Raw genomic sequence first — 14,135 nt, forward strand, 5'->3', positions numbered from 1 at the left:
ATTCCCAATTTGTCCCGTAAATATATTTTTCCCCCTTCAACAAGAAAACGATGCGATACATTTTCCAACCAGGAAAATCTTTTACAAAATTTATGGAATACCTGCCAAATAATTTGTGATACGGATCAATGAAAATAATTTCCACTCAAGGGTGGAAAAAGAAGACAAAAGAAAACTATTTATACACACATAGAATTCCCACCTGAACGCACATTCGTATTTCAAAATTGATGTGTATGATAATTAAAATGAATGAAAATTTGTGAACTTACCGCACACTTAATCCAACTGCTGCGATTTGAATTGTGTGTGTGAGTGTGATGTTAATGATTGGTGAGATGGAGATGAAATTATGCTATCATAATGTGAGAGATCCTCTCTGAGACGTAGGGAATTTGATTGAAGCTACAGCAGGAGTTGAGCAAACACTCTAAATGTTAAATGTCGATGTACTTCTTCTATATGTGTATACTTATATTAGATGTATGCATTTGATGCTCGTTCGCCATCCAGAGGCTTTGCTGTACCACAGTTGAAAACTAATAAAGATATATACATATATACATGTGTCTATGTGCCGTTGTTTATTTACAGTGTGGTGGGGGACGAATACGTTGAACGTTGGACGTTGAATTAGTTCAATCACTTTGCAACTTAGTTTGTTCACATATTCATGCGCTGCCAGAACTCTTGAGTGGGCGACAAGGTGTCCGGAATAAAGATAATTTGCAGAGTACGTTGAACTCGAACTATTTCAATCACTTTGCAACTTAGTTTGTTCACATATTCATGCGCTTCCAGAACTCTTGACTGGGCGACAAAGTCCCCGCACTGGAGCTGGCATGCGATGCAGTAGAGATGCCGGCAAACGCAACCGGAGACTTGCGACCCATGCTGCTGATTAGATTGCTGCTGCTGCTGCTGTTGCCAGTGCTGCTGCCGACATCGCTGAGTGCATCGAGCAGTCCCAGCAGATTGTCGCCACCAGCTCCAGCTGGCGCATCCGTTAAGCTGCTGGGCGCTGTGTGAGGTCGCGTTGCCAATTGAGTCGGGTTCAACTGAACGATGGGCGCACTCCATGGACGCTTGAGGTTCGTCGTCGTTGTTTGCTGCTCGCCAAAGAGCAGCTGCATCTTGGCCATCGAACGCTGTAGCTTGCGACTTGCTGGCGGCGTCGTTATGGCTGCGATCTGCTCCAGCGACGAGTGCGTGTTGCTGCTCAGAGCTTCGAGTGGATCCTCTAGCGGCATTTGTGACTCCGCTGTGAGCAGTTGCAGGCTCGCCGGCTTCGAGACACGCGCCAGTGTCGCCTCGACGCGACTCAACAGCTCCTGGGTTTCATCCTGCACTTGATCGACGAGCAATCTGTTGTTGCTACTCACAATCTCCGCTGTTGTCGCCGGAGGCCTGGGCTCAGCTGTAGCATGCAACTCCGAGAGCAGTTTGTGACGCGCCACCGCAATCGCATTGGTGAACTGATAGCTATCCGTGTCCAGCTCGGAGCCGCTGTAAATGGGCGAGATCACAACTGGTTGTCCTTGAGTTGGAGTTGGAACTGCTGCTGCAACTGTGGCTGAGGCATCCTCTCTACGCATGCGCAGCTGCCACTCACGAAAGTTGTCGAGCGTGCGATGCAATTGCTGCTGCTCCAGCGCACAGCCGGCGCTGATGTGGACCTTTTGTTTCTGGGTACGCGCACGCTCCAGATAACCCAGAAAGCTCTGCTCTAGCAGATCGCTCTCCTGCTCCAGCTGCAGCATGCGATTTCTGTAAACATATGTAGAATGTAGATTTGGGCAGCTACTATGTATTATTAAGCTTAGGCTAATGATGTGGAGGAGTAAAGCGAGTAGCGACGAGTAAAGCGAGTAGCGACGAGTAAAGCGAGTAGCGACGAGTAAAGCGAGTAGCGACGAGTAAAGCGAGTAGCGACGAGTAAAGCGAGTAGCGACGAGTAAAGCGAGTAGCGACGAGTAAAGCGAGTAGCGACGAGTATACATAGTTAGAAAAGTAAAGTGAGAAGCGATGAGCAACGCGAGAAGCGAATAATGTAAGAAACGACGAGTAAAGCGAGAAGATGACAAAGTGAGAGCTTTGCGAGAAGCGAGCTACATTGCTTTGTACATTCTGAGCGGTGTGAAGCGAGAAAGCGCTTTGCTCTCTCGCTTTGCATTCGCTTTATCGCTTCGCATTGCTTCTCGCTTCGCTCTCACTCTGACACCTTTCGAGCGATTGCAATGGTTCATCGCATGTTACCGCCCAGTATTGTTTCATCGCTTTTCGCGCGCACTCTGACATCAGTCTTGGACTTTAACTTACTTGGCACTGAGCAGCGCTTCGTTAAAGCTCGGCGCCGGCTGCGGTCGCTCCTTGGTGGCACGCTGCGTATTTGTGGACACATTGTGCATCAGCGGACGTCCAGAAGATTCGCTGGCGGCAGCAGCAGCTGTTGGCGCTGTGGCCGCTGGCTCAGTCGCTGGCGCAGCAAAAGGCAGCAGAAAATGTGTGAATAATGTGGGCATTGTCATCGCAGGAGCGGGCGCTGAGGCAGCTGGAAAGGCCTGGAGATGACTCGCCAGAGGACCTGGGAGAACAGCTGGTAGAACACTTGGCAGCGGAGCGGGCGCAATTCCTGGAAGAGTGCTGGCAACGAGACTCGGCAGAGATGCGGGGCCAACATTTGGAGCAGACTCTGCAGCAGCCGGAAATGCAGATACACCATTTGAAGCAGCCTCTGCGGCAGCGGGAAATGTAGTTGGCTCAACAGCTGGCAGCGTAGTGTGAAAAGCATCCGGAATGGCGGCAAATTGATGACTCGACGTGGGCGGCAGTGAACTTGCAACGAAAGCGGCCTGTAGTGACTTCGGCATTGAGGCAGCTGTGGCCAGCGAAGCTGCTTCTGCTACCGTTGGAGTCGATTTGGTTGCCGTGGAGGCGGGCGTCACATTGCATGCGGTTACCCGGGCGCTGGCATCCTTCCAGACCGGCTCAATGCGTGCTGCCTGCTCGGCGGCCTTTTCCGTTTGCTGAATCTTTTCGGCGAGCAGCTGATGATGATGATCATAGTGTTCTAAGAGGCGAAAGATCTTGTGCACCAGATCGCGTGCCTCCATCGACTGCGAATCGCGTTCCACATGGCGACACAGTGTCTGAAGAGATTAAGAAAGTTTAAGAGAGAGGAAGTTGAAAGAGAAATGCTGAACTACTTACGCGCCAGGAACTTTGCCTGCTGTTGAGACGCATCATCTCGGCATGATGACGCAGCTTCACATTGAAGAGCTCATCGAGTCGCTTCTTCTGCAGCTCCAGCGCCTTGTTCAGCGAAAGTTCGACGCGCTCCAGAAATATCTGACCGCTGCTGCTGTGCAGCATCTCATAGATCCATTGCTCGTAGCTGCGACCCTCGTGACAACCAGCAGCAGTCTGGCTGGCAACATGACGTTGCAACGCCTCCAGATGCCGCTCCATGCTTGTGGTCCGGTGTCGCTGTCGCTTGTGTGGGGTTTGACTGGCCACCGAACGTTTAGAGACTTTCACTGGCGTTGGCGGCTGCGGCGTTTGACTCGATGAATCCTTAAGCTGCGGACGTGGCGGTGGCGATGGTGATGGTGGCTTAGGTTGCTCCACTTTCTGCTGCTGCTGTTGCTGCTGCTCGGCGGATTGCATGCCTTCCTGTATGCCCATGAAGTGCCCGTGCGCAAAGCCCTCGCGATAGCCGAGCTTGAAGCCTTTGTGCCTGCCTACAGCATACTCCTGTTCCATGGCCAGATTGAGCACATTGCTCAGCGTCTGTATGCAGCCGGCGAGTTCGCCCACCAACGTCTCCATCCTGTCCAGCGTTAGCTGCATGCTTTGCTGTGGTTGTTGCAATTGTTGCTGCAACTGTTGCAGAGCCTGTTGCACCATGGCCAGACTGGCGAGCTGCTCGCTATGCAGCTGCGGCAACTTGGGCACAGATGCCGCCTCCGCAGGCAGCTGAATGGGACCAGCTGGCGACTGCACCGTATTCCCAGCATCGACAAGCTCCTTCGACTGCTGCTGTTGTGGCTGCAGCTGCGACTGCGACTGCGGCAATTGCAGCGCCGTCTGTCCAGGCTCCAAAGTTTGCCCGACGCTGTGCAGCCGCTGGCGCTCAAGCAACTCCCGCTGCACCAACTGCTCGAATGCCGACTGCGAAATGATCTCCACAGGCGGCGCACACGATTTCCACAACTTGTCCATGTTGTGCATCAGCTGCCCCAGCTGCTGCTCCACGCCCAGCAGTGATTGCGAGACGCGTGCACCAATGAACACGCTTCTCGCATCGCTGTCAGCAATCACAAGTTCGCCGGCTGGGAATAGTTTGCTGGTGTCCACATTCGGCTGCGTGGGGAGGCAAGCTGTGGGCAGCGTTTGTGTCATCGTCGTGCGCTGCTCCAGCGGGCTGCTGGTGAACGTCGAGTTCACAGCACGCTGCTGTGCCTCGACAAGCACCTGGAAGCAGGCGCGCAGCAGCGAGATTTGTTGTTCGTCGTAGAGACGCAGCAGCGTTTGGCACAGCTGTTCATGCTGCTCGCCTCCGCCAAGCGTGTCAACGAGCAGCTGCTGCAGTTCCTCGGGCTTGAAGCGAAACGCTGTGCGACTCTCAAAGTCGGGCAGCGTGTGACGCGGCGGCAGCTCGCTGCAGTAGACGGACAGCGTGTAGTGGCAGTTGTGCGCGTAGAGAAACTCGGCCACAAGTGTGTGCAGCGCCAGCGTCATGGGCACGCAGTCCACCGTCGGCTGCTCCTGAGATTTGAATTCGAAGGGTGTGCGTGGCATGCCACAAGCGGATGCCGATGCCTTGCGCAGCAGTTTACCTGGAAAGTCAGTTAGTATGTGGTATGAGTGAAGTTGGGGAGTCGGAGCAACTGCATCATCACTTACCCAGCGATGTGCTGTTAAAGCTGTTGATCAAGTCCATGCGCACCTGCGCCTGCACCTTGCCCTCGATCCCCTCTTGCGCCATCCACTTGCGGAACTCGCGCTCAAAGTCCCGCTGCGACAGCTGCGCCAAATGCTCCAGCTGCAGTCGCAGCTGCGCTGCTTCCTCTTCATTCGATGCAGCGCTGCCAGCAGCAGCAGCGCTCTTAGCAGTTGTCTGTCTCTCTCGCACTGTCGCTTTACTTGCACTTGCGCTGCGCCGCATTGGCTTTGTTCTAGTCCGCGCTGCCTGCGTCACTGTCGACGTTGACGTCGCTGTGCGTTTGAGTTGCGCCTGCGCTTCTCTCTCTTTGCGCGCTGCTTCGTGCTTACGCTCGCGTTCGCATTGTGTCCCCGCCGTCGCCAGACGCGGCCTTGCTGTTGTTTCTTCCACTTTGCTTCGCTGTTTACCAGGGACTGCGACGCCGGCGGCTGCGGTGACGGACGCAGCAGCAGTTGGCTTTTGTTTTACTTTCATTTTGTTTCGTTTCGATTTTGGAACACTGGCAATTTGGTGTGCATCAGTTTTGAGCATTCGTTTACTGTTATGCAGCTAACGGAAAATGTACCGCTACTTTTTTCTTCTTTTGCTTCAATCACAATCACAATCACAATTTTCGTATTCAACTTTGTACATTTCTTGCTTTTTTTTTCCTTTTTTTGGTTTTTATATTATGCTTTTTGTAAATTGATGTTGCCGGCACGGCCACCATTTGGTAAATAAATATTCGTTGCACTTGCAGCGTTGTTGTAAGCAACCAACCACTTTGTTGACCAACAAAGCGGGAGCGGGAGCGGGAGGAGGTGCGTCAGGTGAGCCTGCGGGCGCTCAAGCGGAACGTTTCCTTGCAGTTGAAATCGACGCACAACTTGTTCGTTTTAAAGCGTGGCCAGCTCATGGCAACTTCTCGAATTTTACACTCCTTTATATAAGCGCATGCGTAGCACATATATATTATATTATTTGTTTTTATGTAATTTCAACAAATATTTTGTTTAAAATATAATTGTGTGTAACGGAACGTCAAAAACGTCATAGTAAGCAATTATTTCAAATGCGGCGCAAAAAATTTTTACTAGAGGTGAAAAATACCAAGCGCGACTGATATATCGATGCTATTGCGATTATTCGTAAATGATTTATTTTTGTGGCGAACATTTAAGCGTGCATATAATATTGCAATTATTATGAATTACATATAATATAAATTTTTGTTTTACAGGCTATCCAAAACAAAAATTTATAGGCAAAATTTCAAAGTACATTATACATTTAATAAATATACCAAAGTACAGAAAGACCTATAATTGCCACCCCGTATATTGTCATGTGGCATATTGGTATATTGCGTGGTATATTAGTAAATTTCCATATAAAAAGGCGCGTTTTTTCAAACCGCTTGTTCGAAGTTTGTCAAATGATGTAGAGATCGTCTGTATTCACCATTCTTCTGTATACATGAGTTTCGTAAAAATAAATACATAAATATTGGCAAAATGCGAAACTGAACAAAGGACGCAGTTACAATGTTTATAGTTTCACAGTGCTGTGTTATATACTAAATTTAAAAGAAAACTAATTTTAATGTTAATAATTTTCGAATTAGTCACCAGGTAATAAATACATTTATAAATTAAACTAATTAAACTTAACTTTATTTAATAACAAATTGTGGCTTGTTGTGCGCTGCAACGTAACGATATTTTAAAAATGAGGTTTCAAAAATATCGATATATAGATAGTGGCGTCATCGATGTTTTTGCTGCAGTCCGATAAGAGCAACACGTTCGATGTAAACAGATAATAGCACAAGTCATGCAATTAGAAACGCATATAAACGTATTTCCCAATATATAGTTAAATATCTTTTGTGACGCAGCAGCTCTTGGCCATAGCACGCTTCATGCAGAGCTGAGGAGCCTCACAGATAAAACGCATTGTCATTCGAAGAGTGGTGTCGTCGACAAAACGTTGCACGTTAAGCACGTTGTGTTTCGATTTGAATTGAAATTGATATGACGCAGATTGATAACGTGTTCACGCAAGTGCGTGCTTTGCTGCAAGCGCAGTCAGTGAAGCTGTGGGAGGAGCCCTACTATAACGAGGAGCTCGGCAGCATTGAGGCATCCATCGAGGTGAGACTTTTCCCCCACTCCTGTGATCGACAGCATGTTCTAAAGTGTTTCCCTACTTTGTTGACAGCTCCTGGCTGATCAATTCAGCTCCCAGCTGAGCATCGAATCCTCCAGTTGCAAGTGCGCCATCATTGAGCTGCAGGATCATGCACTGCGCAAACTTGCTGCACGCCGTGAGTTCAACGAGACGGGCTTGGCCACGTTCAAGGTGCGTCGCATCGACAATCGCAAAGGAACCGCCAACATCATCGACATCAAGTGTGATCTCAACGAGCTGGGCTCCACGCTGCAGCAGACGATTGCCACCAAGCTGCAGCTGAGCGATCCGAATCACGTCAAGTGCATCGCAGGCGGTCGCATCATTGCACCCAACAGCACTTTGGCTGCTCAGCAGCTGAAGAACAATCAACAGCTCATTATCATTGTCGGCGGTGGCGCCGAGGGCGACAATCAAAATGCGGGACTCCACGAGCGCATTACCAAGATTAAGGCTGATGTGGAGGCTGTGGTCGCCTCCGACACTCAGCTCATGGAGGTGAGTTGTTGTTAGTTGGCTGTTTTCCCATGCAATAGAGCGAGAGGATAACAGCTGCTATAATGAGACAGAGGGAGAGAGTGAGAGACAGTCAATGGCTGTAGGAAAGCATTGAGCAGAGTAGAGTATAGGCTATTAGAGACCTTTTGCTAATGTGTGGGTTATAATTTACAAAGTGTGATTGTAGTAAAAGATCTGTTGTGCATATACAATAGGGTAAAGGTCTATTACCTTTATTGTACCCTGTAATATGTCTGTCTCGTAACACTTTCTACAGCGAGTGTAAGCTGCTTGAGACCCTTTTATACTTCCATAATATGTTCATGACAAAGCAAATTTTCTGCTAGCAAAGTTTTTCATTCTTCTCATAACTCAAACTTTTTTTTTGTGCGCTTTTGTTACACTGTAAAGTGACTAAGAAAGCAAAACAATGAAAATGCAGCTGTTTGAGAAGAATTGTATTACATTGAAAATGCGATCGTCAGAAATGTGGAAATCCGATTCATTTATATATTCTCTCGCATTTTACAGATGGAGGATCAGGATGGCAATCCGGTGTTCCTGCCACCCAATGAAAACAAGGCGCTGCTCACTGGGATGGGATACTGCGAGAAGGCACGCGCCTCAATGCATCGCGAGGATTACGAGGAGGCGCTGCTGCTGCTCCTCGAGGCGGATGAACAGTTTGCGGCATGCAACTCCAAGTTTCTGGAGTCCGTGGACAACTATGCGCTCCTCAATCTGGACATTGTGTGGTGCTATCTCTGCCTGAAGAACGTATCGCAATTGCCCGACGCTGATCGTCGTCTGGGCATCTGTGAGCGCAGCTTTCGACGCAGCTACGGCGACAACTATTCGCGCCTCTATGCGCTCAAAGGACGCGGCTGTCCAGAGCGTGCACTCATTATGCGCCTCCAGTTGCTTCAGGGTGTTGTGCTCTTCCATCAGAATCGCCGCGATGCGGCCTACGAACGCTTTGAGGCTGCCGCAGCGGTGCTCAGCGAACTGAAGGTGAACGATGAGCAGCTGCTGCTCCTCGTCGAGATGGGTTACGATGTCAGTGATGCGCGGCTCGCACTCCGCTCCAGCTCGGGCAACGTGGAGCGCGCCGTGCAGTTCATTCATCAGCGCAAGCAGCAGCTGCGCGATGCACGCAAGCAATCAAAGTCGGAGCGGGCAATGCATCGACGCTACGAACAGCAGACGCTCAAGGACAGCGACTGGGTGAATCCGCGCAGCATCTGCACACTCACCGAGATGGGTTTCGATCGTCATCTGGCTGCCGCCGCGCTCAAGCGTGCCGACAACGATGTGCCACGAGCGGTGAGCGGTGAAGCAATTCTTTTTTATACCCGCTACCCAGAGGGTAGAACGGCATTAGAATTTTGTGCTGGCAGGAAATGGTGGAAGGACGCATTTCCGGCCCTATAAAATATATATATTCCTGATCTATCTGTCTGTCCGTCCGTCCCTATGAACACATAGATCTCAGAGACTATAAGAGATAGAGATATATTCTTTTTTTCGAAAGCATTTCTTATGCTTGAAAGCAATTTTCAATTTTTTCCCACGTCCACTTCCACTCCAGCATCAATAAAAATCGAATAACAAGTATGGAAGATAGATTTTAGGTATATACTATAATAACTATAGTCCTTATGGTTTCTGAAAATTTGCTTGCGATTAAATACAAATGTTAGAAGTTATTTATGAAATACTTTTGTGTAGGGCAAAAATCGCCTACTTACTAAGAGTCTTAGTAACTTTGGCTGATAATCTGGTATATTTTAGTACACTTTGGAATATGTTTAATGTAGCACTATACCAAATATAGCCTTTGGTATATTTATGTAGTTGTGTGGTATATTTTAAGAATAATACCGCACTAATTTGCCTAGATTAAAGAATTGTTTTCTAATGTAATACTCATCTTCATCCTTCCGCTCTCTGCTTATGTAGGTGGAACTGCTGCAGACGGGCTCAGCGGAGTTGCGCGCCAGTTTGCCATCGGTAGAGAGCGTGGACGACGTGCAGCTGAATGCGTTGCTGCAGTTGGGTTTTCCCGAGGCGACGGCACGCGCCGCTCTCGAAGCCACACGCAACGATTTGCTCCGTGCCAGCGACTTTCTGCTCAAGGCCATGCAGAGCGAGGAGGAGTTGCTGCAGACGGTGGAGCGCGTTGCCAAGCTGGCCAGCGAAGATGTCAGTGGCGTTGCATCCACGTCGCAGGGAAGTGGAGCAGCAGCCACGACGAATGCGGCACTCATCGATGCTGTGCTGCAGAAGGCGAAATGCGAAATTGATGCGTATCAGGCGTACAAACGTTTGCATGCGGATCTGACCCACAACGAGCAGGATTATCTGGATCTACCGCTGCAGCAGGAGGAGCAGCTGCTGGCCGAGTATCGCAATCTGCTGGAGCAATAATTCGATGCGTTGCTTTTTAACCTTGTTTTGTGTTAGTTTGTAAGCCCTTTGATTGTAATTATATTCGTGTTTTGTTTGGAAAATAAAAATCAGTGTAACAAGTGCAAATATCCGAAATGAAAAGCTCGATAAAAGTTAATCATCATCATAATCATTATGTTACAAATGGATTCTATTTTGAAATTCATACTTTTTGCTGACCATTCGAAATGTTGCCTGTAAAATAAGCAGATTATTGTGATCAGTTTTTATTTAGATATTTTTCTTATATATAGCTCTAGAGTCTAGACAGCCGGAAACACTTTGTTGTTGTTGCTTTCATGTCCCGCTACCTCAGAAGCGCAGCGAGTTTTTGTAATAAGCATTCGAAATGGAAATGAAAATCAAATAACCGGTTTATCATCTGCGGATAACTGTAATCATGACTTGTACATTGCAAATCGCTGACTTCTAATGACACTTAAGTGGACATCCCCTCTCCTAACCATATATACACTATGTATATATGTATATATATATATATATATACATATAGATATCTCCGCTTGTCCAACAATTATAAAACTGTCAACAGCTTGCGCTTAGCAGCAAATCGCATCAAGTGTTAAATTGCATTTATAAATTTTATTATAATTGACCTTACTGCCAAGCAATAGTTTTTATGTTGCTTTTTCTATTGAAAAGAACAACTAATATAAGAATAATGTTTCCACGTTTTAGACAAAGTAATTTGGTTATTTTACAAATTGTGTTTAAATAATAAAAATAAAAACATTATATGTAATTTTTACTATGTTTCAAATTTGATTTAAATAATAAAAATCAAGAATAATAAAATTTTAAACATAATATAAATAACAATATAATAATATAATTGATTATCTATATTAAAAATCGATAGGCACAAATGGGCATTCATAAAAAAGTGCTAAGCATATTATCACAATTTAAGTTTTAATGCAATTTAATTCAGCGACAACTAATGTGTATAAAAAACTTAAGTATATTAAAACATTTTTCGTCTAAATCATTACTTATTTAATAAACAAAAATATTAAAAAGCGTGACTGTATATATATCTTTAATACGCAAACGTATAAAAACATTTCCTGCATTCCAAATACTGAAAATTCAAATTTAAATTTCTGCAAACATTTATCAACACAGCATTGCATAATGACTGACAAAATTTGTTTGCTGTGAATTGTCCTGTTAGACTTAGACATTCGCATGTTAACGCAATTCAAATCGTCAATGTACTTGATGACTGACAGAAGCTGCCTGCTGTGTCTTATCCTGCTAACACAATTGAAATCGTTAATGTATCTGACGACTGACATAAGCTGCCTGCTATGCTTTGTCCTGTTAGCCGTGGACATTTTCCTGTTAACGTAATTCAAATCGCTGAAGCAGCTGAAAAACTTAATTCTTATGCAATTAAAAGTTTTAATTGTTTGTTTTTTGTGTTATTGTTTTAAATTTTGTTTTTTAATTACATTAAATGACATCAGCCGCGGAGCAGTTAATGTCCAGCGAGCCGAAGCTCTGTCTTTGTTGTTGCTTTGTTTTATTTTCGGGCGGATTTCTAAGTACTACTATATCATGTGGTATATATGGCCATATATTATAATATATGGGTATTAGGAAACCCATAATTTGTGCGAGCTGTCTAGTAATATATTTCACATGCTGTAATTAAATTCTTTATTGGAAATAGAATTACAATTAGAAATGTGAAATATCAATATGATAGATACGAAAATACCGTGCATGTAATATTAAAAAACTCCATTTTTGTAGCATTCGAAAAAACCAAGATCCTTTATTTTAAAAAATTGATTATATAGAGAAATAAGGAATAAATTTCTTGGAGTCTAAGCTACCCAACTTTATTCTCTTCATAAATAACTTAATGATCATTTGTAAGCGCCGTTTATAGATTTTCCTTAGCTATAGATTTAACCTCGATCCCACTTCAACTTCTAATAGGGACCGATAATTTCAAGACCCAAATAGGTGTATAAATGCTCTTGCTTTGTTCTGTCTGTCCGTCCGTCTGTCTGTCTGGGCATAACGTAAATTGCAGATTGGCAACGTTTATTGCGTTTTGTATGTTTAATTAAATAATTTTATAGGAAGCAATTGCGATACCCAGCAATAATGAGGCAGAGTGGGTGTAATATATGTTTTGGTTAATATTAGTACAGACATAGTTGTAAATATAGTTAGTTATTGATATTTGTAGATATATATATATATATATTTGTAGATATGTATATTTAAAAAGATGAAAGAGAAACATAAATTTATGGTGTTTATTGTTAAGAATTAATTTATTTTATTTTGTGTGTCTCAATGTGTGTGTTTTGTTTTTTTTTCATTTTATTCAATTAGATATTTTAATTAATGTAAATAGTTTAACATATATTCGTCTGTATATATATACATACCTTCAATTTACCACAATTACTTTTGAATTGAATACTGTAGTTTTAGTTTTGTTAAATTCAATAATAATTTGTAATTATTTTTCTTTATTTATTTAATTTTGAGGTATGTAGTTCATTTAATTATGATGACTTCTTTAATATATAATAATATAATAATAATTTATTATAGCTAAAATTTGATATACTTATACAGTTATAAGCTGATAACTTTTTCAAGATATATATATTTAGTTGCAATTTTATATATTTATAAAGTTATAAAATTTCCCTTTGCACAAGGTATCTTAAAGTCGAGTGTTCTCGCCTAGAACCCTTACTGACCATATACTATAAAAGTATATATATATATATTTTTGCTATTTTTGGCTTGTTTTTGGCTTTAGTTCCACTCTTTTTTCACCACTTACTCGCAGTATTTACGTTTTTTAATGACTTTGGCAATTATGCGCAACTGATACGCAGCGAAGCGCAACTTTTTGGCCATTTTCAGCGCACTTGTTGTTCTTGTTCCTGTTGTTATTGTTATTCTTGTTGTTGTTGTTGTTGCTGCTGTTGTCTGGTCAGAATGGTTCTGGTATTTTGATTTTAGGTACGAAGGGCAATTTAGTCGTTTTGTGCAGATTTTATCTGGACCGAATCCAACTAGAATCTATTATACTTTAATAATTGCCTTTTTTTACAACAAACAAAAAACTAAACATATGTTTACGAAACTTTAATTTAAATACTATTTTGTTCTAAAACAAGATTTATAATAATGTTGTTAAGATATGGGAAAAAATAGACTTTAATTTAAATAGTATTTTGTTATAATAAAAGATTTATAATAATGTTGCTAAGATATAGAAAAAATAATTTCATTCAGCATTTAAATATGTTATGTAGAAGAATTTTGAATGATATAAAGAATTTAAATTAGATTATACAACATACAAAGCGGGATTATTAAGTTTAAGTTAACATCGTTTCGCAATTGTTTATGCAACTGTTTTAGCTTTAGGTCTGAAAAAGAAATTCAAAATAAAACAGTTATTGTATAACAGACGTTTTCTTGTCACCATCTTGAAGTTTTTCTTTGTTACGATTCTATGGGAGCAGAAATAAATATGAACTGGTCGATAATGTAATCTTCTAGATAAAGTACTTATGTACATATCCCAAAAGTGTGGAAAGGCTAAAGCTTAAAGGCTGATGTCATATAAAAATAAATTTAAATTAAACAATTCTTCACTTTTAATGTATATTTTAAATATTGTTTTAATTTTTAATGATTAAATTTGTATACAATTTGTTCCAAACAGCTTTAATTTAAGAAAATAAATAAATAAATGCATTTCGTTTTAATTTCAATTGTATTCACAATTAAATTATAAATACATATATTTATAAAATGAATTGATAATTAAAGCTGAACTTCAAAATCTAATATTTTGTATCTTAATAAATATCTAAATTTTAAATAACGCCTGCTGGAGATTTAAATTGAAAATTTTTTACTTCATTTTAAAAGTGTTGTTGCTAATATTTTTGGCAACGAACGCATAAAATTTGACAAAATCTATTTCGCTTAGTCAATTTCAGGGCTCATTGCCTATCAAATTAAAGGATAGAAGATAAGGATCGCTGATAGTTCAGAGCTAAAGTAT

The 14,135-nt window shown here is 43.0% G+C and overlaps 2 protein-coding genes across 2 annotated transcripts; one reads left to right on the top strand and one right to left on the bottom strand.

Annotated features, from left to right (window-relative positions):
• Positions 1-56: 56 nt before the first annotated feature.
• Positions 57-5,967, bottom strand: LOC133847737 (uncharacterized). Its single transcript, XM_062282932.1, has 4 exons — positions 4,906-5,967; positions 3,211-4,838; positions 2,320-3,149; positions 57-1,767 (listed from the first exon to the last, which is right to left on the bottom strand). The coding sequence occupies exons 1-4, from the start codon at positions 5,474-5,476 to the stop codon at positions 780-782; spliced, it is 4,017 nt and encodes a 1,338-aa protein (XP_062138916.1). The 5' UTR covers positions 5,477-5,967; the 3' UTR covers positions 57-779.
• A 748-nt stretch (positions 5,968-6,715) lies between these two features.
• On the top strand, positions 6,716-10,159 carry LOC133847915 (NEDD8 ultimate buster 1). The gene is made up of 4 exons (XM_062283210.1): positions 6,716-7,077; positions 7,145-7,612; positions 8,144-8,935; positions 9,572-10,159. The coding sequence occupies exons 1-4, from the start codon at positions 6,958-6,960 to the stop codon at positions 10,037-10,039; spliced, it is 1,848 nt and encodes a 615-aa protein (XP_062139194.1). The 5' UTR covers positions 6,716-6,957; the 3' UTR covers positions 10,040-10,159.
• Positions 10,160-14,135: the final 3,976 nt, after the last annotated feature.

Source organism: Drosophila sulfurigaster, chromosome X (assembly GCF_023558435.1).
Source record: "Drosophila sulfurigaster albostrigata strain 15112-1811.04 chromosome X, ASM2355843v2, whole genome shotgun sequence".
Taxonomy (NCBI): domain Eukaryota; kingdom Metazoa; phylum Arthropoda; class Insecta; order Diptera; family Drosophilidae; genus Drosophila; species Drosophila sulfurigaster.